We start from the raw sequence: 26,337 nt of genomic DNA, 5'->3' as shown, positions 1-26,337 counted from the left end.
TGCGTAGAGACGGCGCATTTATCACGGGGAGTATTCCAAAGAGCTGTTTCAGCTGATTCCTGTCGCCGAATTGCTCCTTCGCACGACACGCCACAAATTATGATATCATCCCCACCATCTGGATGTGTCCTCTACAGTGCGGTGCTCAAGGAACTTTATTCCACGTACCACAAAACTGTGGAATGAGCTTCGTTGTGCGGTGTTTCTGGGATGGTAGGACATGGGTATTTTCAAAAAAAGTGCGTACACCTTCCTTAAAGGCCAGCAATGCTCCTGTGATTCCCGTATGTGGGCGGAGGTGATCACTTAACCAGGTGACCCGTACGCTCGTTTGTCCTTCTTTTCCATAAAAAAATGTAACATTGCAGAAGAAATAGGCACTCCTATTAATTTATAATTATTTTAATCTTAATTATTATGGTAAACTAATGAATGTGAAATGTTAGTATACGAGTGATCGTAGCATTTTGAAACATTGTATTTCGACTTTAAGTTTCGGGCTAAATAAAATATTAGATTATAAATTGTTGCATTATGGAGTGCCATTGTTTATGGAGGTCATTCAGGTTTACGCTCCGGCTTCGACACACTCAGACGAGGAGGTGGAGGCCACTTCAACGTTGTCATAGAAGACTTCAACAGCTTATTTTCATCCCGATGATATATAAATTTAAAATGACTGTATTTAAGAAGCAATAACAATAAGCAAGAAGCAATAATAATAAGAAGCAATACCTAATAAACGTATCGAAATGGGACTAACACCATTGGGTGGATCTATTTTCGTAAATAATTGAGAATTTGGCATTTTTTCTATATAGAAAAAAATCTTGTATAGTATACTAGGAAATGTAATTTTTTACACAGATAAAATTTGAAAACAAAATTTATGAACGATGCGGGAATTTATGAATCCGCACCCTCTCACGTTTCATGAGAGCGCTCTTCCAAGTGAGCTAACTGCACTCGAAGACGTCACTCGGAGTGACGAGTATCGTTGATAAATCTTGTATGTCTTGTTCAACTCTCAGGTTGTGGCTGCATCTACAGGATTTACTTTGCAGTTGATAACTTGCCCAACCTCGATATTTGCATATTAGGAAATTGACTTGAGATATCATTCTTTCAAAATTTCTTTTTATCAAAATCTCAAAAGCTTTTTAAAAAAGCAGAGTTGAACAAGGCCTATAAGATTTATCAACGATACGTCACTCGATTAAAAAGCTTTCAAATTGATAAAAATAATTTATATTTTCCTTATACGATAATTTGATCGACCCCTACCAGTTTTCTTTGTGTCCCAGATGTGATAAAATAACAGGCAATCAAAAGACTAAAGCCAAAGTCACGTATGAGGAAGAGCAAACAAGACGTTATCCGGTCATGAAAGTAAACTAGCCTTGTTGACCTTCAAATTATGATCTTTGAATGGAAACAAATCAATTTAATGAAATACAGAGGACAGACAACAATACGTTTGATAGTAAAAATACTCACAATACTACAACAATCTGATAGTTACAATCTCAATTATGGCAAAAATTAAAAAAAATATAGTAAACTGGTTGACTCTTAAGGTCATCCCTGCAACTTCCCGCTGATTCCATACCTAAATGCTTCAAATTGTACTTATGACGATTTTGAGCTCATCGAGTTTTACCAGACTTTGGAGTCAGGTAAAAGTTTATTGAAACACTATTTTTTTGAATTTTGAAACAGCAATAACTTTTGAATGAATGAACCGTGTTTACGCGTTTTTTGAGGCTCATAAAGAATCTTTGAGTTTCATGTAATCAAATGTAGAATTTTGAAGTACTTCCAAAAAACACTTTTTTCGGTTTTCTTTCGTCATCGATAACTCACGAACGAATCAACCGATTTTGACAAGTTTGGTGGCGATCGTCATGCTTTTTTGATGTTAAGAGTTGATTAGATTTGAAATCGATCGGTAAAGGACTTTAAAAGTTATTCTAAAAAAATCACATATGGAACGTATTTCGAAAAACGGGGTAAAACCAATAACTTCCTGAATTTTACTTTAGATAATATATATATTATAACTACAATAAAGTACCATATAGTAATTTCATATACAAGATGGCAATACGAGATAGTTGTTTCTCATGTTGTAGTTAATTGCTATCGAATTCTGTTAACACACAGTTAATAGTCTGAGGGTTGTATAGATTCATCTAACGTATGTATTATACTCTGGTTATGTTGTGGCATCAGTTTATTTAAGTGCAAGAGAGCTGTTTTTAGAATAACCATTTTAGAAGGTACTGTAGATGTTAAGAATCTTGTTTAATCTAAAAGTTGCCTGAGAAAGCAGGAAGAGTTATGTAACAGACATTTTTGAAAGACTAATTAATTAAATCAAATTTGGACTCTCCACTTTAAAACTCGTACGGTAAGCTTTTTCCACTTTATATTTAATGTAGCTGACCCCACAGACTATGTTCTGTCAATAGAAAAAAATAAAAAAAAAAGTGTATGCGTGTAATCTTTACGCGCGATTGAAGTAAAACTTAATAATAATTAACTTTAGGAATAATAATTAACAGATTTATTATATAATATTATTTAATCAAGTGAGATTTGATATATTTGTACAAAGAATTATATAATGTTATATTTTGTTAATATTATTTAATACAAAATAAACACTTAAACTTTTACAGGTGAGGTCATTATCAGGTTCTTGATTTTCTCTTTTATGCTTATTTAATGATGAAAGAGTAAAATGTTCCTGGGATTCCGCATTTTATTTGACTGATTATTATTTTCATTTTATATTCTATTTATAATTCATTAATATTATTCGCATATTTTAAAATATTCGCTCATTAAATAAAATAATTGATAGTAATAAATTGAAGCATTAGCACATATTAATATGACGTTGTTATTTCATATTAACGAATATGGCTGTATTGGCCCGAACCCTTTGCCTGTGCTAATAATGGACGAAGAAACCAAAAACAAATTAACGAATGTCGCAAATTTTAGAAAATTTCTGATAACTTATATATTACTAGCTGACCGAGCAAACGTCGTATTGCCGACCGGGCACCTGGTGTTAAGTGATCACCGCGGCCCACATTCTCTTGCAACACCAGAGGAATCACAAGACCGTTGCCGGCCTTTAAGGAAGGTGTAAACGCTTTTTTTGAAGGTACCCATGTCGTATCGTCCCGGAAACACCGCACAAGGAAGCTCATTCCACAGCTTCGTAGTACGAGGAAGAAAGATCCTTAAAAACCGCACTGTGGAGGACCGCCACACATCCACATGGTGGGGATGATATCGTAACTTGTGGCGTGTCGTGCGAAGGTGGAATTCGGCGGCAGGAATCAGGTTAAACAACTCTTCGGAACACTCCCCGTTATAAATGTGGTAGAAGACACACAGTGAAGCGACGTCTCTACGCAACGCCAAGTGATCCAGCCATTCACAGAGCGCTAGGTCCCCGACAATTCGAGCTGCTCTGCGTTGCACGCGGTCAAATGGATCGAGCTGATACTGGGGTGCGCCAGACCAGATATGACAGCAATACTCCATGTGTGGCCGGACCTGCGCTTTGTAGAGCGCCAAAATGTGGGCTGGCTTGAAGTATTGCCGTGCTCTATTTATGACGCCCAGTTTCTTCGAAGCCAATTTGGCTTTGACCTCCAGATGGCCACAGAATTGGCAATCGCTCGAAATTTCGAGACCCAGTATTCCGATACTAGGCGAGGCTTTAAGGGAAGTGTTGTCGAAGAGCGGTGATACGGCAAATGGGGTTTTCTTAGTGGTAAACGCGCAAACTTGAGTCTTCTGGGGGTTAAATTGGACCAGGTTCAACTTACCCCATTCCGCGACCTTCTCAAGAGAGGACTCGATAGAAGACACAAGTTAATCCCGGCACTGGTCGACGTTTTCCCGAGAGAGACCTGCATGGCCCGTGTATACGGCATCACCAGTGCTGTCGTCTGCATAGCAATATATGTTGGCGGTGTCCAAAATATCATTGATATGCAGAAGAAACAGCGTGGGACATAGCACACAGCCTTGGGGCATTCCAGCGTTCACGGGCTTGGGATTCGAGCAATAACCGTCGACAACGACCTGTATGCTGCGCCCAGTGAGGAAGCTGGAGGTCCACATGCGTAAGCTCTCGGGAAGCCCAAATGATGGAAGTTTTACGAGGAGCGCCTTGTGCCATACACGATCGAAGGCCTTCGCTATATCCAGGCTAACTGCCAGGCCTTCCCCCTTGCTTTCAATAGCCGCTGCCCATCTGTATGTTAGGTATACTAGAAAATCGCCAGTCGACCGACCATGGCGAAAGCCGTACTGCCGGTCGTTGATCAACTGGTGAACCTCGAGGTATATCAAGAACTGGCGGTTAATTATGCTCTCCATGATTTTGGAAAGTAGGGAGGTAATAGCAATAGACCCGTAGTTTACCGGATCCGAACTGTCTCCTTTTTTTTTGAATCGGATGGACAAGGGCTGACTTCCATGAGTCAGGGACTACGCCTTTTGAATAAGAGTGCCGGAATAAACGCGTTAGCACCGGCGTCAACTCAGGGGCACACGTTCTAAGGACGATTGGAGAAATGCCAACCGGCCCGCTCGACTTACTGACGTCCAACGAAAACAGAGCTCGCCGAACAGTTTTCTGTCTGAACTGTACTTCAGGCATGGAGCTCTGACACTGCGGGATGGTCGGCGGTGTTTTTCCGTTGTCAACAGTCAAGTTGGAGGCAAAAAGAGTGCAAAGGAGATCGGCTTTCTCTTGGGGCCTTTATGGGCCAGGGTGTCATTCCTCATGTGCAACGGCGGCATGGACGGCTGGCTGACAGCTTTCGACAACGACCAGAACTTGCGTGTTCCGGTCGGGTAACTGGAAAGCTGCTCGCCAATTTTGACGACGTGCTTCGATTTCGCACGGGCGATTTGCCGCTTAAAAAATCTGGAGGCACGGTTATATTTCCTCTTCAGAACGTTGCAGTTCGGATCCTTTGAGCCCAGCGCCGCAACCCAAGTTCGATACGCCTGTTTTTTGCTGTCAGATGCTGCTTTAACTGACGCATCGAACCAGGGCTGTGATCTGCCACTGATCGTAGATGGGTGAAAATTTGAAGATGTATGTATTTTTTAATGATGACTCATAATCAAACAAATTTAAAAAAAAATGTCAAAAAATTCGTGTGGACTACCTTAACATTTAGGGGGATGAAAAATAGATGTTCGATTCTCAGACCTACCCAATATGCATTCAAAATTTCATGAGAATCAGTCAAGCCGTTTCGGAGGAGTTCAATATTTAACACCATGACACGAGAATTTTATATATAAGATTTATTACAAATGTATTAATAAATAATCAAATCATATACTTGGAGATTTTCAAAAAATATCACAGAGCATATTAAATGTTTTTTTTTAATCATAAAATTATAACGGCTTATAAAATTGTTGCAATTAACTTTTATAGTCGCGCCTAAAGAAGTTTTACCTCAATAGTATGTTATCCTTAATAGATAAACATATTTTATGCTATCGCGGTCGGACTTTTCTGTAGACTTATATAAGATACACAATTCCACCATACATTATTTTATTATATCGCAAAGGGTGTAGACAACATTTTCGTTGAAAGCTCCCAGACGTTTTATTTTTTCCGACACCAACAACAGCAACAAATACAGTTCATACATACAAAAACTTAACAAATTATATACTAAAACCTTCATCGAGATCCTATTGGTGAAAACAACATGAAAACCGGTGCTGTTGTGTTTGAGTTTATTGCGAACAGGCAGACAGACGCGGCGGAGTACTTTGTATTATAATATGTATTGATATACAAATATATATATAATAGGTAAGTCGTTGATTTTTTTTGAATTATTTGCTTGTGAGGTATTCAAAAGAATATACTGATAATAATTAATAGCAATCGAATACATAATCTATATAAATATAAATGAATTGCTGTTCGTTAGTCTCGATAAAACTCGAGAACGGCTGGACCGATTTGGCTAATTTTAGTCTTGAATTATTTGTCGGAGACCAAAGAAGATTTAAATGTGAATAAATATGAATATTCTCGGAAAAAAATATAAACAAAAATTTTGTTCTTCCTTTCATGTGGGGGACACATGTGTCGTTCAGAAGTCTTCTATTCTATTCTTCCTACTATGGCTCCTGTTGAAGGTATACCACAAATTTGCCAATGTCACGTTAAAGTAGTGCACCAAGCTTAGAGAATTTTTGTATCGTAATTTGATTGGTAGTGATCGGTGCTAAAGATTGAAACAAGTTTTATTTTCTTATTTTATACCTGAAAGAAATATACATGCTGTTAGGCTAAAAAGGACATACACAAATATAAAAACATAAATTATTACATGTATTTAATGATATTTACAACTTAATCTTATTATTTTTAATATATTTACACAAAATATTTACAAAAGGTTCACTCCTTTTAACTAAACTTAAACTTTTAACTTAACTAGGGAGAGGAGACATTTATAGGAAGTTGGGCGGGGTACTTCAGCAGGTATAAAATTGTACAAAGAAGGTTGCATTAAGGGCCAATTGTAGATCAGATGCTCCACGTTACCCTCGTATATAATAAATACAAAAATATATGTATGAAACTCTATAAGGTTCACTAACTATATTGCTATACTAATAGAATACTTACATAATGGAAATACATTAGTCGAAGTTTTTTCAATCCATTCCTATATCATTGAAAATTATTTATCAACTAAAGTACTAAGAATTCGAAACTTCTTTTATCCTCAAGAGTATAACTATTTACTTGGTTGGTCCAACGCTCAAATAGAACGTCATTGTAAGTAAAGTCTATTGAAAACAAAGTTCTTTGGGTCCATTGTTACACCCACACAAACATCCTTCTAGTATGCAAAAGATATTTTGCTATCTGTTTCCACACCTGCGTTCTTTACAATGCGGTAACATATTGCCTATGTCAATCCATTTATCACGTCCACACCCCTTATATTGATGAGAAGGGAAAATGAATTCGGTATCGTAAATATTATATAGCTGTAGTCAGTGAGATGAAAACATATTTATGTTTTGAAGATAAGTTATAATATATAAAATCTAAACAATTTGTTATATATAATATATAACAAATTGTTTAGATTTACAAGAGCGACATCTCAAGTCAATTTTCTAATATGCAAATATTGGGGATGAGCAGGTTATCAAGTGTAAAGTAGATCCTGTAGATGAAGCCACAGCCTGAGAGTTGAACAAAGCATGCAAGATTTTATCAACGATACGTCACTCGAACGGTTGGCTCAGTTGGAAAGAGTGCTCGCACGCAACGCGAGAGGTCGCGAGTTCAAGTCCCGCTTTTTTCTTTAAATTTTGTTTTCAGTTAATTATTTTGTGTAATTAATCACAGAAGTGAGGGTGATCACTTTAAAAACATAAAAAAATGTTTTGAATTTTTTATTTTATATTTCTATAATAATGATCTGCCATCATAATAATAACCTTGTTATAATGTTGGTTTATTGTGAAAAATTAAATTTCTTATGAAAAACACTTACCTACCAAAACTGCAAGTTCAGTGGTTTATTAAAAAGGTGCTAACAATGAGGCAACAACTGTTCATTTCAGTATGCAAGCAGCCATGCGGTAACAGCTATGAAAACACCCAATCATTGCTCAGAGCTTCTGCATATATCGTAAACCTTTTGTTTCAGAGAGTGAAAACATTTTCATTTCTCGCTCCATTTCGTCTATATTTGAAACTGCTCAAATCTTGGATAATGTATTGTCTGTGATGCCATTTTGATTGAAACAATAATTTTTGGTTGTTCAAAATAATTAACTGGGTTTTTTTTTGTTATAAAGTGTTGGATACATTTATTTATTTAATTCAGAGAGATATTATATTCCATGTATATTAGTAAATGTATCAGTAACTATATTTTTTATGAACTATGTTAGTATTACACTGGCCTGCAAAAGTAAGTATCCCACTTTTCAAATTAAATTTTTATCTTAACTATAGAAGGTAGAGATTTAAGATTAAAAACGTTTTGTTGCAAATTTTATAGGCTTTAATTCTTAGAAACTAAAATTATACATTAGTGACATTTTTAACTTAAAAAAGACAAAACAATGAATATAGACATTTTGAGTGTAGTGTAAAAAAATTCAACTAAAATGTATTACATGTTATTTAATTTTTAATAACTGGTATTGCCTCCTCGAGCTCTGATAACAGCTTCGAGCCGGTTTGGCATACTGAACACTAGGCTTCGGAGCCAATGTTGGGGGATATTCTCCCATTCTTCTACCAGGGCCTGCTTTAGTGCCCTGAGGGTAGTAGGTGCTGGTCTGCGATTTCTGACTAGCCTCCCAAGCTCATCCCAGGCGTGTTGAATCGGGTTGAGATCAAGACTTCTTGATGGCCAAGCCATCACGCTGATACCGACCTCCTGAATACCTCCGTGTGTGGCCGGGCATTATCATGCATCAGCATCGATCCATCACCCATATTTACTAAATACGGCCCTGCATACTCATTGAGAATCTCTTGAGCATATCTTTGCCCAGTGAGGGTGCCATTTTCTATGGCTACTAGCTCTGTGCGACTTTCTGAAGGTATGCCAGCCCATACATGTACACTGCCTCCACCGTATTGGACTCTTTCTGAGATGCAGGCTTGAAGGTATCGCTCACCAGGTCGCCTGTAAACACTTCGCCTTCCATCAGAAAAGTAAAGGGAGAATCGAGACTCATCTGCAAACAAAATTCTTGACCATTCTTCTTCATCCCACTGCATGTGTTCACGGGCGTATCGCAGTCTCGCTACTCGATGCTGTCTCTCGAGTTTTGGGCTACTCGCTGGTCTTCGGGGTTTCAAATTTGCTTCAGCAAGTACTGTCACTGTCACTGTACTGTCACTAATGTAGTCCCTCCGGGTCTGAAGTAGCTGTTGCTGAACTGCATTTTGGTGGCGATTTCTTAACACAGTGGAAATAATATAACGATCTTCTCGGGCACTGGTACACCTGGGTCTGCTATTACAAGGTCTCCTCAGATGGCGTCCAGTCTCTTCATACCTTCGCTTTACCTTCTGGACCGTTCGTACCGTCACACACACCATTCTTGCAGTGCGACGCATACTGATGCCTAGTTCCAGAAAAGTCATGATCCTAGCACATTCTTCAACTGAAAGAGGCATGATAAATAAATGTTATGTGCTTTATAGCATAAATTTTTAAAACAAGACCCATCGATCTAGAAAAAAATTTAAAACAGAAAGAAAAATGTGAATGGTAAAATTGTAATTCGGAAACGTCCACTTTGAAAAAGGAATGGTTTTGTTTTTGAAGTTTTTTTTTTCAGCCAATTCTTAAAAGAAGGTTACCGACTATAAATTTTTTATGTACAAAATTAAATTCTCTTTGGAGTCCTTTTTATTTCGAAAGTATATCTTGTGAACTTAAAACGTTATCCCAATTTTAAAAGTGTGATACTTACTTTTGAAGGCCAGTGTATTAGCCAAATATATTAATAAACCTAGCTAACTGTATCCAGTGTTCCTGGATGGAGCAGTCAGCTCTGGCAGCAATCATCTTTACACGTAGACGCTGCAAAATGGAGACCGCTTTTTTATGGCAACAACCATCCACAGATGCAAACAATTCAAAAGCACTATAATGCCACGGTAGCCCCAACAGCTTTCTAAACATATATGTGACATGTAGAACGCTATAAGACCCTCGCGAATACAATACCCACAAGCCGCTCGAGTAAAAAGACTGGCAGAATGCTTTGAATAATAGCACTTTAACATTTTTTTTAAGCAAACCTGCGGGCGAGCATATTACTCCTCACTGACATCGCCCTACGCTCCCGCTCTATGCCATAGTCATCTCTTTAGTCATTCGAAATGGTGTGACCTAAATTTTTAAACTTATCAACAATCTTTAGTTTTTTATTTGCGAGAAATATGCAAGGATAATTTCGTGACTGCTGTTTTGGATTTCGAAATATTATAACTTCACTCTTTGATGAGAATTTACCGCCGCATATGTCTAGCAAATGGAAATAAGCTTCCTAAGTCCTCCGATTGATGGACTAAGCAGTACCATATAATCTGCGAAACTAAGATTATTATAACAGGTTTCATCTATGTGGCATCCAACGTGTGTGCTACTCAGTTCCTCAATCAAGTCATTCACATAAAGATTGAAGAATAACGAAGACGTTAAACCTCTCTGTCTAACACCACATTCTAACTGATATTCTTCTGATAGAGCATCCATCCATCTGAGCTGATTTTTTTTATACTTAATTACTATTAGGGCTACAAACTATTCTGGAACTCCAGCACTTCTCATGGATATGATACGAGTTCTAACGCCCTGGGCACGTCAAAAAAGCAGGGTTTCAAGGGTTTCCTATAGTACCTAACTGTATCCTTTAGCATTAATATAGCACTTTCCATTGAGGTACCGGATCTAAAACCAAATTGCGAATAATGGATTTTAATATAATTACTAAGTTGCTTATTGAGAAAGCTGTCAAGTACCTTAGCCGCTGTTGTAGCAAGCCCTATTAAGGCGAGAAGATATTGATATTGAGGCTTTGAACATTCTCCACGCCTCTGGGCCCCACGAGCCAAGTGTCTCGACACCAAATAGCACAAAGATGTAAGACTTACTAAGATTGACATATTTGCGACGCTTTCTGTCTTCGGCAGTCAAAGCAGAAACCCCAGCACCAACTAACGTAACTTGGACATGAGAAGGAGCCAGGTATATGGGACGGTAGTTGCTCATGTCAGAAGTGTCATCTGTTTTATTCTTCATAGCAGGGATGACAACAGTTCGCATTAATGCTTCTGCTAATTAAAACAACATATTAAACAAAATTATAAAAGCAAAGCAAACCTTTATAATAATTAGTTTTGAATTAAGCTTTTCGCTTCTGCGTCTCAAAGAAATGCAAGTCATGTTTTAGTAAATGAAAACAAGAAGTTTATTAATTAAAAACATTTTCAAATTATTTGATAAAATCTTAAGCAGTTCACTCCCAGTCTCAGTTATTCTTGTAGTAATGTACTCTTAATTAGACTTCTTAAGAGGCGACAGAGTCGCTAACAGCTTAATATGGTATTAAAGTTAACTGGGATTGCCTTGCGTAACTGTAGAAATTTTATTTTTATATCATATAATCTCTCTTTAGATTGTTCTATTATTGAGCTGAAATGTTGTTAGACTTTTATATATTGATAGGTATTATATACCATTTATTTGTTCAATTACGGTTTTCGAAACGCAAATGCATGAGTAAATAGCTGTATAAATTTGAATTTGGAATTCTTAACTGAAGTATTTCCTATACTTGAAATCAAAGTGGCCAGTACGGCAAAACATCAATTTCATATATTGTAAGGACCTAATATTATAGTGTGGAGCAAAGCCCACCCAACTGAATATTTAAGACTCGAAAGAACTTAGAAGGTACTTATTGCATTTTGCAATTTACAAGTGTCTCTCAATCTTCATCAGTAAATATGATATTATAGTAAATTTTTCAGATTTTATAAATTTTGATAAAATATCAAAGCCACATGCCAGCGCAGTGAAAATTTAAATTAAGTTTAGTACGAAACATGCAGTAATTTGACATAATATTATGTTTGAAATAGTAGTAATTACAGTATGGCGATTGGCGACGAAGTATTCTACGGGTTACTTTGAAAACGAACAATTACTTAAAACGTAGTGGATTTCGGCTATCTCCGTTTTTTTACAAGATTATAGCCGTCATCTGTCAATCTATCAATGACTGCACATTTCATACAAACAAGTGAATCGCTTTTTTCTTAGAGAGTTTCGCTAGGCTGGTGAGGATGGGTCTCAGTGCCTCAAACATGTGCAGATTCTTCTGCAAAGCCACTGAATACCCCATACACATCCTTCTGGAATGCGAGGCCATTGCCAGAATCAGCTCACAATTCACTCAAAGCAGAGGACGTGCCCCGCCTGTGCTCTATGAGGATCCTACGCTTCTTAAGAAGAATAGGTCTTGAAATACAATTTAAATCCCGATTTTTCCACAGCTCTTTTGTTTTTTAGACATAGGAAGTCCAGGTTAGGCGCGCTAGCGCAAGCAGGGGCACAATAGATCCTAGGATTTAATTGCATCAAAATCCCCTACTCATAATAATAATAGGCTGGTGTGTGAGCGACAATGTTTGCGCTAACAGGGCACAGCTGACATCGCCGATTGACAATGACGCGGCGCTACTATATTGCGGGAGAGAAGAACATCTCTAACGGTGATACAGCAAGATACAAATGGAAAGCAAATCCATTATTACTGTAACCAATTTTAGTTGTCAAGTCGTAAACAGTCAGCCACGCTTGGCGTTACCTCCTACGTAGTTTGAATATTAAAAAGGTGTCAAATCGTCTATACAATGAATATGGAGCATAATGTATTCATGTAGAGACAAGCGTCGAATAAAATAAAACCTCTTTGTTACATTTTAAATTGAAAACAAGCGAAAATTGGAAATAAATGAACTGAATGTAAAATGTTAATCTGCTTAAAATGAGGTTAAATTAATAGCTCCGTTTGCATTATTCTTTATTTATTTTATTAATATAGCTTTTCATATGGTACTGACGGAAAATTTGTAGCGTTCAACTATTTCTGTTAATACTAAAGTATTATGTTACGAGTATGTATGTGTTTAGCTGACTTACGGCAATTCCGACAATCCCTTATTTAAGATAAAACTCGTAACTATCGTTGACTTTTCTGTCCCAATAAACTTATCTACGGTTACTCACCTTATCCGTACATGCTGTCTGTCAATGTGAGGACGTATAGCTTACCATCGAAAGAAGTTTGTTTGGAAATTGCAATACAAGCGTCCCCAAGGTAGTAATTTATCTCTCTCTGTAGGTAGTATATTGGGAACGGTCGTTTGCCACCAAATCTATCTACCATTTGATCACAATTTTTTGAGGGTATTGCAAACATAGAGAGACTTAATTGATATTAAAATTGGCTCCATTTCGCGTAAGTAAATTGAAATTATTATTTGGGTCTCTGACGGTAGATTCAATATCGCTTGCTTGAATTAGCTTCTGTAATTATTATTTTAATAATCTGCCATAGGTCTGTCTGCTCAATTTATTATTACCTATACTTGAAATCCGCGCGTTTTTTCTGTGACGCACCAAAAGAATTATAACATCAATATTTTTTATTTATTTAATTCAGAGACATCTCCATATATATTAGTAAATGTATTACTAACAATATTTATTATGAACTACGTTAGTATTATCAGTGAAATATATTAATAAACCTAGAGCTAACTGTATCCAGTGTTTCTGGAACAGTTAGCTCTGGCAACAATCATCTTTAGGATGCTGTTACTGCTTACACGTAGACGCTGCAACATGGAGACCGCTTTTTTGCGCATTATGGCATGGAAACCGTCCACACATGCCTCAGCAAACATTCCAGAAGCGCTACAACGCCACGGCAGCCCTAACAGCCTCCTAAACGCATTATTATATGTGACACGTAGAACGCTATAAGCCCCGCGCGAATATGACACCCACAAGCCGCTCGAGTAAAAAGACTGGCAGAATGCTTTGAATAATAACGCTTTAACATTATTTGTGCTTCGTGCAAACCTGCGGGCGAGCATATTACTCCTCAATGATAGCGCTCTACGCTCCCGCTCTATGTCATAGTCATCTCTTAAGTCATTCGAAATGATGTGACCTAAATATTTGAACTTATTAACAATCTTTAGCTTTTTATTTGCGAGAAATAAGCAAGGATAATTTCGTGACTTGTGTTTTGGAGTTCGAAATATCATAACTTGACTCTTTAATGAGTTATATTTTAAGCCGTGAGCCGCTGCATATGTCTCGCAAATGGAAATAAGCTTCCTAAGTCCTCCTATTGAGGGACTAAGCAGTACCATATCATCTGCGAAACTAAGTTTATTATAACAGCTTTCATCTATGTGGCATCCAACGTGTGTGCTGCTCAGTTCCACAATCAAGTGATTCATATAAAGATTGAAGAGTAACGGAGACGTTAAACCTCTCTGTCTAACACCACATTCTAGCCGATATTCATCTGACAGAGCATCCATCCACCTCAGCTGATTTTTTTGAGTGGTATACCAATACTTGATTAGGGCAGTGAACTGTTCTGGCACTCCTGCACTTCTCATCTTGTCCCACAGTACTGTATATGACACCAGGTCAAACGCCCTAGACAAGTCAAGAAAGCAGGCAAACACTGAGGTTTTCCTATTGGTATAGTACCCAACAGTATGCTTTAGCGTTAATATAGCACTTTCCGTTGACGTACCTGTTCTAAAACCAAATTGCTCATCATGGATTTGAATATAATTACCATATAATAAACAATTTGTTACGTTTTTAAAGTGATAACCCTCACTTCTGGGATTAATTACACTTATTTGTGTAACTGAAAACAAAATTTACGAACGATGCGGGACTCGTACCCGCGACCTCTCACGTTCCGTGTGAGGGCTCTTTCCAACTGAGCTAACCGTTCGAGTGACGTATCGTTTATAAAATCTTGTATGCTTTGTACAACTCTCAGGTTGTGGCTTCATCTACAGGATCTACTTTACAGTTGATAACCTGCTCAACCCCAATAATACTGTATAACACAACCCCAATCATGTAATATCACGGCTTTGACAATATAACTGCGAGAAACATTTGTCAAGTAATAGATTTCTCTCCATGTTAACTACAACTCGCAATATTTCTTAAGAACATAGCTTGATAAAGTGTTTCCTTAACTTGAAATGAAATTTCATCTTTATTTCGTCATTGGTTATATCAAAAGAAGAAATATATTCGTAGCTCTCGTAATATTTTCAAATGCTTCATTTCCTTGCCCACTCAATATTTATAATGAAGGCATTTTTATTCCATTCCAAATCATCACAGGGTCACGGCACAAACAAATATTAACATAACAAATGTTTTTCAACAGAGCTTCCATCTAAGCCGGTGATCTTTGACGAATTCGGGAACGAGATAACGGGCGTCGTGGGGCCTTATAACGAAGGAGACGACTTCAAACTTATTTGTACCGTCACTGGGGGTAAGTAAATTTTCGCAATTTTCACAGCGAGTAAAATAATCTAGTTGGATTGTTTGTAACAGAAAATAAGTGAACGAAAAATAACATTTTCATCCACGCTTTACATGTCAATCATGTTGACGCGAATAATTACGTAACTACTCAATACTCTTTATATATTTACGCTGAGATGCATGTAACAGTAATGTAATGGTTTTTAATCTTCTTAATATATATAAATTCCGTGACACGTTGTTTGTCCGCGATGGACTCCTAAACTAATGAACGGATTTTAATGGGGCTTACTTCATGGAGTGCAGTTTAGTCCAACTTGAGAGATAGGATAGTTTTTATTTCGATTAGGGACACATAATTATTTTTATATCCAATATTTGTTTTGTATGGACATATTTTCAATGAGAGAACTTATTGACGCACGGTTTGACAGTTCTACTGTGAGACAATTTCATTATAACAAAAGGGAGCATATTTTACGAAATAATTCTTGATGTTTTGAAATATTATTGGCAAATTCCTATAAAAAAGTATTTTCTTTTTGTTATCTACAGAACAACGTCTGTCGGGTCAGCTAGTTTATCTATATGTATAAAAATGAATGTTTGTCTATATGACCTTCATAAAATCGTTAACTATGAATTTGATTAAAAGGCATAAAAGGCATTTATTTTCTCAAAATTGATTCCTTTAGAATTCTTTTTGATGTCATTTCTTATACTACTAGATACTACTACCGCTTCGGAAACAAATGGCGCTCTGAGAGAGAAGAAGCGGCGCAAGAAACTCTCCCAGCATTCTTTTTTTTGCGCTCTTTTCAATAAAAATATACAATATTGTACAGTCGCTATAAAATAATCACAATCTAGTCCCAGGCTGTCCGATCATTTAGATATTCAATTATTATGTGATGATCATCAGCAAAGTGTAGTGCATGAGCCCACGAAGGTTTCTGAGTAGTTTTTTTTGTATGAAGAAAATCAAAATCACTCAAAATAAATTAAATATTTGTATAATAACCTTTATTTAAATTTATTTTAGTTAGTAGCGTCGCAATGTGTGAAGTTAACAGCTAGTTATGTTATAACAATCAGTTTAAAATGTGTGAGAGTTATTTTTATAGCTGTTATTTACCACTAATTTAAATATTTATCTTCAATGAGGAGAAATGGTAAGAACCTCCGTGTCGCTCTTAAGAATACATTTTTGGCTTTTTTTTATAATATTGACACACTTTTTACACAAATTATTTTGCCCCAAATTAGGCACATATAGCCTGTGTTATGGGTTGCAAGACAACGATGTATTTAATACAATATACTTACTTAAATATACATACATACATATTAACACCCATGACCCGGAAACAAACATCCGTATTCATCATATAAATGCTTGTACCTACCGGGATTCGAACCCTAGCTTAGTAGGTAGGATTGCTAACCACTCGGCTATACAGGTCGTCAAACTTGTCAACAAAAAAACAAATAGGCTTCGTAATAATATAATGTGTTAAAAAATTAAGTAACGTATGTAAGGTAATCTAATAAAATGGGTAATGATAGTATTTTACTTCAAGCCACCTGCACCCTCTGCAACTAAATAAGGCGCAAATTCGGCCTTACGTGGCGCCCACTGCTCTCACCTCTTAGCGTATACTTAATAAATAATAAATACCGTCTGTGAGTGTTCTGAGTTGTTCAAGTTTATGTCGAACAGCCAAATTCCAGTTGACATAATATATGTCAAAATGTGAAATCAATATCCACCACAGCCACTATAGAAGTAATATCAACTTATATTATTATAAACTGTACAATATATATTTTGAAATTGTAGTATAAGTTATGAGACATGAAGGGAAAGTACCTTTAATATCGTAGATAGGGTATTTTACTGAAAGAAGACTTTATATTATTTTTAAAAGTTAGTAATTCTGCATTCAAAGATTTTCTAAAAAATAATTACCTCGTCTGGGAATCAAACCGTCTTAAATGTAAAATACCCCTACTTTTATGATGCCAATGGAAAGAATAGCCAAAAACTAATAAATTAAGTAAAATAGTATTTTAAAAGAATGTTTGTCTGTCAGGATATTTTACGCTATACCATGTTTCTGACCATTCTTTCGATAGGCATCATAAAAGTAGGGGTGTTTTTCTACATTTAAGTCGGTTCGATTCCGAAACGAGGCAACTAATTTTTAGAAAATCTTTTAATGCAGAATTACTAACTTTTAAAACTAACATAAACACTTCTTTCAGTAAAATACCCTATCTTTGGGACACCCTGTATATCATAGAGCACACTCTCAACTGAAGTTCCTCTAGACCACTGATCTTGTGTACATCCATGGGTTGTCGCCTCACGATTACCCATCATGAGAACCTCTTACCCAAATGCACCCTTTTATGTATATTAAAATATATAACTTAATACAAACGAAATGATCTGATGGAAATTAATAAAAGTTATATATTGAATAATAAAAAATTATCAGAAATATTATGAAAACCATATTTGCGTGTAATCTCTAAGAAGTAAAATGTTATAATAATGAACTTAGGAATAATTAATAGATAATATATGTACATAATAGTTATATACATTAACTAAAGTGAAGTTAAAGTAACAATATAATCTCATCTTTTGACCAAAGTTGGCATTTCATTCTCAACATAGAATAAAAAAAAGTATTTATAATTATTGTATTTTAACAAGTGAGATTTTATTTATTTTACAAAGAATGATATAGAGTTATATTGATATTATTCATTACAAAATAGACACACTTTTCACTTGTCAAGTCATTATCAGGTTCTTGATTTTCTCTGTTAATCTTATTTAAAAGAGAGAAGGAGTAAATTGTTTCTGGGATACCGTCAATTCATTACACTGATAATTATTTTCATTTTGTATTTAATATGATATTGTTATTGAGTTTGAACATGGCTGTATGGCCTCCAACCCTTTGCCTGTCCTAATAGTAGACAAAGCATAGTCGTCCAGTTCCCTAGTAGTCGGGCCTAAAGAAGTTTTACTTAAATAATGAATAAATACATTGTTATGAATCTTGTAGTTCATAAAATTTATCGTTACAAATAAAAAAGCTATGTTGAATAAAAATTATTCATATACTAATTATTATTATTGAATAACAGATGACAGCTTTATGAGGAAGACCGATGATCTTATAAACAAAGAAACTCATAAAAACGAGTTCCGTAAAAGGACGGATATTAAATATTAATAACAACATAATTATACATCATTCATCATATTTTCATCATAGTTGAACTGTGCACTAGAAACTTTTGATACATTTTCCAGCAATATTATACTTGATCATTTATCTTCATTGATATAAGTAGTTCGTTTCGCAGCACGAGATTCGTAACATTGAACCATATTTTCATTTTGCAAATCCATTTAGAATGAATTATATTTCAAAGGATCGGATAGTTAGTTTTCTTGACTTTTTATTTGATTTTACTATAACAGTTTTATATAGTTAAAACATTTGAAAGTATTAAAACGCGTCATCAGTGACCATGCGTGATACAAATTATGCAACGCATTGGAATTAATAAGGGGATATTGCTATACGCGTCTTTGCCCTTAAACATCAGAATATATAATAATTCAAGATTTAAAAGAATCTAACGTGAAAGAAGTATGGATAAAATTATTATATTAATTATAATCGGTATTTTATGACGTTTTATACGAGCGGAGTATATACTTAGTGTACGTAGAATATGTGCGATGGGGCGATGACTAGTCCAAGCGTCAGCTCGTTATCGTGATGATACTATCATGATATTTAATTTTTAAAAATCATGATTTACATTTTTGCATTATCAGAATTTCAAGCTGATATTTTTATTCATATTTCAATGTTAATTCGGTGTTTCTGTCTTTTAAGAAATTTACAAAACTTACTATCGCTATGAGAAAATTAAAAGTGCTTAAAAATCCAGGACCTCATCAAGGTAAAAATTCTAAATGAATAACCATCCAAGGGAAAAAATTTCATGACCCAGCTTTTTAACTCTGTCCTATGAAGAAACTTTATATGGGAAGGTAGCAGAAATAATTCTTTTTCCGAAGCCATGTAAAGATCTCACATCTTCTATCTAAAGTCCCTGAAAAACTCTTTATAAAGATGCTCATAGTTAAATTGTCAGAAATCAACTTCATCCCTGAGCATCAGTTCGGATTTACGCAATGTCATGGAATGATACAACAAGTACATAGGATAGTGGAACAAATAAGCAATGCTTTAGAGCAGAAGCTATATGTATCATCAGTGTTTTTGGATATTTAACAAGCCTTTGATAGAGTGTGGCACGTTGGACTCCTCTATAAAATAAATACTAACTTACCTATCAACTATTTTATGCTTATGAAATCATACCTCCAGGAAAGTCATTTCTGCGTTAAACACGGTGACACGATTACTAACCTCATTAATATCAAAGTATGAGTCCCCAGGGTAGCATCATGGGTCCCTTTTTATATCTGATATATACATATGATCTTCCGGAAGTAGATAATGTAATGGCACATATGCTGAAGACACCGACATATTAGGAGATGATTCAACTCCCACTTATTCGTCTCAAAAATTACAAACTTATTTGTACAGTGCATCTGATTGGCTGAAGGATAGGAGGATAAAGGCGAAAGAAACAAATGCCGTGCATGTGACCTTTACAATGAGGCGTGAACCCTGCCCCGAGGTATAACTTAATCAAGTAAGGATCCCTCAGGTCGATAGCGTCAAATACTTAGGCATTCACCTAGATAGACGTTTAACATGGACTAAACATATTTTCACTAAAAGAAAAGCCCTGGGACATCAAGTGAGAAAGTTGTATTGGCTTCTAAATCGAAAATCTAAATTATCACTACAAGATAAGCTTCGTCTATACAAAGCCATTATTAAACCGATATGGACATACGGAATACAACTATGAGGCGTAGCTTCAAACTCAAATATTGAAAAACTGCAACGTTTCCAATCCAAAATGCTTCGAATGATGACTAATGCTCCATGGTACATTAAAAACGAATGTCTGCATCGAGAATTAAATATAAAAACTATAAAGATGGAAGTAGCAGATTCACTACGATCTTATCCGAAGCGTATGCAAAACTACCCAAGCCAACTTGCCAGGAACTTTATGATAGTGAGACCCGGAACAACATTTATTAGATTAAAAAGACGAGTGCACAAGGTCTGATGGACTAGTACACAGTGAATAATATGTGGGTAAATTACTGGATCCTGCTCCAAACACGACCCTTAATAAAGTACTTGAAGTCCAGCTAAATGTTATTATGACAGATTGCAGAGTTAAAAAAGGCTTGAAACTTTAAGTACAATCATCGATTAGATGATGACTTGTAGTTTGAAATTACTCATTATTCGTATACGTAGGTGATTACAAAATAATAAAGTCATAATATAGTACCTCCAACATTGCTGCGACGATTTTATTTCTTTTTGTATAATTCAAATTCAAATTCAAATATTTTTATTCAAAATAGGATTTAAAATCACTTATTGAACGAGACCACCCATTCAAAAGAGACTGCCTCAGACCTGAGAAGAATAGGCGCAAGAAACTCAGCGGGCTTTTTTTTAAATATAAAATATGGATTACAATGTAATATCGTACAATAAAAAATTATAATTAAAGAGCCTGAGAGTGTTCGCTTTATTCCCAGTCCTTGGTGTCATTAAGAAAATCGTTTATGCTATAATAACCTTTCCCACACAAACGTTTTTTAACAAATCTTTTAAATTTCGTAACACATTTGTTTTGTGCATTTTCTGGGATCATGATGATGATGCTTGTGAACATACAGAACTTTATCAAAAATGTATTAAGAAGCAACAGTCATAATGTTTATTTCTTTAAATTTTTCTCTTAATGATTCTTTAGGACCTAGGTTATAAATCGCGCGAATCACCCTCTTCTGCAGCACAAAGATAGTATTAATATCGGCCGCACTGCCCCATAACAATATACAATAGAACACATATATTATATAAGAGAAGACAAACGGGCAAGGCCTCTTGCCCGTTTGTATTTACGGGGTGGGAAATGGTTAAGCAAACGCCCATCCGCAACTACAGGGATCAGGAGATGCGTTGCCGGCCTTCATGGTGGGACTGTACTCTTTTCTTAAAGGTTCCTAAGTCAGTTATCGATATGCAGCAACCATATATAGCAGCCGGTAAAAACGCGCGGTTGTAGAATGCCAGATGTCAACGTGACGATTTCTATTTTCGTTTGCTATTATTTGACCCTCTCAGAATGCAATACAACAACGCGTTTTGAGCTCAACAGGGGCTGCTATGGACATGTACCGTGTTTGTCAGAGGGTTGACGATTTTAATGCTGTAATGCGTAGGGCTAGAGCAGTATTCCTGTCGATATTATATAATAATATAATAATTTAATTTTGATAACGGTAAAACACTACCACCTTAATATTCCAAAATTTCTTATATAATATTGTTATTTTTAATTAATGTTAGCTACTTTAATATAAAATTGTTTATGGATGGTTGTTGCTATCTGAAATAAAATATTTTATTAACAAATCTATTCATTTTATTTTCTTTCCATAGGTAACCCAATGCCTCGAGTACAATGGTTGCAAGGAGACTCAGTCCTGGCAACCCTTGGTCCAGGAGAATTCCAGCCGACGGTAGGCAGCAGATCGTTAACGCTCGCTGTCACAAATGCAACCCGAGCCCACCTGTCTTCAGTCTACACTTGTAGTGCTGATAATACAATACTGTCGACACCACAGCGTACATCAGTGCGATTGGATTTATATTGTAAGTAGAGTTAGAAAATTGCATCAGATTATGCTTTTTAAATGTAAGATGTCATTTCAAATTAATTAAAATTAATTCTTTAGTATTTATTTGGCCTACTATGGCCCACTTAAATGCCATATTAATACAGTCAGATATATTTATAATATATAATATAACAAACGTTAACAAAGCCCCATATTCCTCAGTCCCTGTGTGCAACGTGCAGTTTACAACAGCGGTTTATATAAACATAGTCGAGCCGATTCGCCAGTGCAACCAGCATGCTGTTGTTGCTCCCTCGGACTCGGCGCACCAGTGACGTGCCTCTCTTTCGCATTATTGTATAGAAACAGTCAACACGGGCTTCGGCAAACATCGCTGAGGCGCTGCAATAGCGAGGGAGCCTTAACAGCATCCTTAAAGAATTGTTGTGCTGGACCCGAAGGGCTCTGTACGATCTTTGCGTATAGTCAGTCCACAGGCTGCAGGTATAAAATGAGGTGCAGTAGGCCCTAAAAAGAGTAATCTTAGTATCTGAAGAGCACCTTGCAAAACTACAGTTCACCATATTAGCTCTTACCGACATCACCCTTCACGGAAAGTGTTACTAAGTTGTTAAAACTCAAGGCATTTTCTATTACTACAGTGTTATACGTTGGGTTAAATTTTCCATAATGAAAAAGGAAAAATCTCAATATACATAAATCCAGTGTCCTAATGTTTGTCCCCAGTGAACTCGTAAACTAATTTTAATTTTAATGGGGCTACTTCGTGAAGTGCAGTTTTGTCCAACTTGAGGGATAGGATACCATTTATTTCGATTTGGGCTCTAAAATTATTTTTATTTCCAATATTTGTTTTGTATGGACATATTTTCTATGAGAGAATTTATTGACGCATGGCTTAACAATTGTGTTGTGAAACAATTTCATTATAACAACAGGGAGCATATTTTACGAAATAATTCTTGATGTTATGCAATATTTAATGACAATTTCATAAAAAACAGTATTTTATTTATTATATACAACACAAAGTCTGTCGGGTCGGCTAGTAAATTTTTTGTTTATCAGAATATTTTCTGCCAGCGATAATATTATTAATATAATTTAACACAGAGCTTTACACCTCTGTGGTGACCAAGGAAATAATTTATTTTGAATGATATTTCGAACATAAGGAAAACAGAACCTATGTTCTTAATTATTGAGAAGATTTACGTATCTTGTTAAACTTCTGCATGGTTGTAGTAATTAAATACGCCATAGATGATTATCTATAACTATTACGTAGTATTTACATTCTCTTTGCTATAACTATGTTCTTGAAATGATTCTTTACTAATACAACATTCATCTGTGTGTGAAATTAAAATTTTTGTTATGCCGTATAATGTAGAAAGATAAATAAATATTAAGTCATTTATAGATATGGTAAGGGTACTGCGGAAAATAAAATAGTTTTAACAATTTGCAAGATTTCATGTATTAAGACTATACTACAAATTTAAAAGTGACAAACTTCTGCTCGTTGGCTGTCCACCATATTAAAAACAAATAGGGCAACACGTTGTCTAGTTGTCTTCTCACCCCTGGGAGAGGCGGAAGGAGGATCTCAGGGTATCATATTCCAATATAATAGTTGACAGTTTTGATGTTGGACTTAAGCACAAAATAATATACTTACGATTTTCTTAATTTGGCATTTTATTAATAAAATTAAAAAAACCTTTCTTTTTCAATATTATAATTTTACTAACTCTTACCTTCGACTTCGTCCGCATTGAATAGTTACTTTGGGTAATATTTTTTAGGATACTTTTCAAATTATACACAATATACAATCTTCTCTATCAGCTTTTCCATGATACAGCACATATCCCTTGTCTTTGCGGACATTCTCTTTAATAGTATTTGCCTGCGAATTTTAATCTCCTAATTCATCCCTATGTAGGTGAATGTTTCAAAATGTTTATAAATTATTTCTTATCAAGCGCCTTAATACAAAGTTTCACGGTTTAATCTTAGATAATGACGAATTTCAGTACAAACTGCCATCTCCCTTTACAACCCCACCATTTATTTTTTTGCAATAAAATGTAGCCTATGTCCTTTTTCAAGCTCTAGGCTTTCTCTGTATTAAATTTTATCAAAATCGATTCGGTGGTTTAGGCGTGAATGCGTAAGAAACAAACTTACATTCACATTTATAATATTAATTGGGATTAGTCTTAAGTTTATACTTCTCTCGGCAGCTCTCAGTACACATATCGTTATTTTTTTTAAATTAAAATAAGATACTAGATGATCAAGACGTTCAGCTGATGGTAACTGATACGCCTTGCCCATTACAATGTAGTGCCGCTCAGGATTCTTGAAACAGACAAAATTCTGAGTAGCACTACAATTGCGCTCGTCACCTAGAGACATAAGATGTTATGTCTCATTTGCCCAGTAATTTCACTAGCTACGGCGCTGCGAAACGGAAAAACAGTAATGTTTACACATTACTGCTTCACGTAGAAATACAACTATAATACTATGCTAGTGATAGATCTCTGTGATCAGTCCAATGAATAGATTTAGATAGTTATAGGTAACCACAAACTACACACTGTACGCCCTATTATAGCCAAGTCACAAGCAGACAACATTGTCCATACTGACCGCACAACAGGGTGATTGGGGGTGTTTCTGAATACGCATTAATATTATGAGAAGTACTTGGTATAACATATATGTATGTAGAAGGGTTCGGTAATTTGAACGCACATAATAAAACTTACATCTGTATTTTAATGTTTCCACACTTAGAATTGGAATGTACACTTATTATTAAAAATTAAAAGACAATAGAAATAAGTAATGTTCCCTCGAACTGAGCGCTTTTGCTATGGGGCACGACCGTCTACCTTAATGATGCTACCAACTGTTATATTATAATATACTACAACACGAATTGAGTTATCTAAACATTTGAATATAATATGCTATTATAGTTATTTCTAATTTTAGTGATAATTATATTAAATACTAGCTGACCCGACAGACGTTGTTCTGTATATAATAAATAAAATAATGTTTTTATATGAATTTGTCAATATATCATAACATCAAAAATTACTTCGTAAAAAATGCACCCTGCTGTCGTAATGAAATTGTTTCACAGCAGAACTGTCAAACCGTGCGTCAATAAATTCTCTCATAGAAATTATGTATGGACACATCAAAGGAAAAACAAATTTGTTGTTCTTATTTAATTTAGCAGCATTTTCCTATTTATTCACCTTTTAAACCTTCTCTGGACTTCCACAAATAATTCCAGACCAAAATTAGCCAAATCGGTCCTGCCGTTCTCGAGTTTTAGCGAGACTAACGAACAGCATTTCATTTTTATATATATAGATAGATGTAATTATTAATTGGGATATCTTATGACAGTTCATGATGTTGGTTGCACTTTTTAACACATCAAGCTGACATGTGTATTTGAATGTGACCTTGAGGAAGGTACTCTTGTGCATTTTTTTTCTATTGCCACAAATTGTTCCTTTATATTATATTTTTAAACAGTTCCTTTATATGACCTTCTACCAAAGGATAGCCCTCGCTCCATCAACATTCCTTTTCTTCTCACTTTATGCCATTCCCCTTTCATAAAGATTCTTTACAAATTTAAATTCCCACAATAATATTTAATTGTTATTGTTATCTTCCATACTTACTACGCTTCTATTAGGCACATATCACACTAACACTCACACATTTTTCCCTTCAATTTTGATTAGACACTAACAAGGTAGCTAATATTATGGGTGTTTGTTGCTAACCGATGTGTAACGGCCATTCCCAATATTCCGTCTATCTCCGGTTGTGGCCTACTTGAGATAAAAAATTGTAACTATCGTTGACTTTTCTGTCCCTGTACTATGTAAAGCTTACCATGGATGAAGTTTGTATGAAAATTGCAACAGCGAACTGGCGATAAGAATGACTTATCGGGTATATTAGGATAGCTTCAGATTATTGACAGCTAATTTCTGACAGTAGAAGGTAGTAATTTATCTCTATCTGTAGATAGTATATTGGGAACGGCCGTTAGTGAGTTAGTGAAGTGTGTAGTATTTTGATTTTGGTTAAATTCCTATGACAAATATTGATAAACGGCGTCATATTCACGTTTTCAATTTTTTATTATCTAACTCATATTTTCTTAAATTATTATTATCTTAAGGAAATAGAGTATTTACTGCGTATTTAAAATGTAATATTGAGTATTTTACTGCATAATATGTTCTACGAAAATAAATATCACGAAAGTAGTATTGAAGA

The 26,337-nt window shown here is 35.4% G+C and overlaps 1 protein-coding gene across 5 annotated transcripts in view; it reads left to right on the top strand.

The window, feature by feature from the left end:
* LOC126975890 (nephrin-like) overlaps positions 1-26,337 on the top strand; it is a 271,190-nt gene that overhangs the window by 191,004 nt on the left and 53,849 nt on the right. For all 5 annotated transcript variants that reach the window (XM_050823993.1, XM_050823991.1, XM_050823994.1 and 2 more), the window contains exons 5-6: positions 15,064-15,174; positions 21,812-22,024. In XM_050823993.1, the coding sequence (XP_050679950.1) occupies positions 15,064-15,174; positions 21,812-22,024 (324 nt within the window). The remainder of the gene's footprint in view (positions 1-15,063; positions 15,175-21,811; positions 22,025-26,337) is intronic.

The sequence above is a fragment of the Leptidea sinapis genome, chromosome 38 (genome assembly GCF_905404315.1).
Source record: "Leptidea sinapis chromosome 38, ilLepSina1.1, whole genome shotgun sequence".
In the NCBI taxonomy this organism is placed as follows: Eukaryota; Metazoa; Arthropoda; class Insecta; order Lepidoptera; family Pieridae; genus Leptidea; species Leptidea sinapis.
The sequence above is the reverse complement of the archived record's forward strand: the minus strand, read 5'-3'. Positions and strand labels throughout refer to the sequence as shown.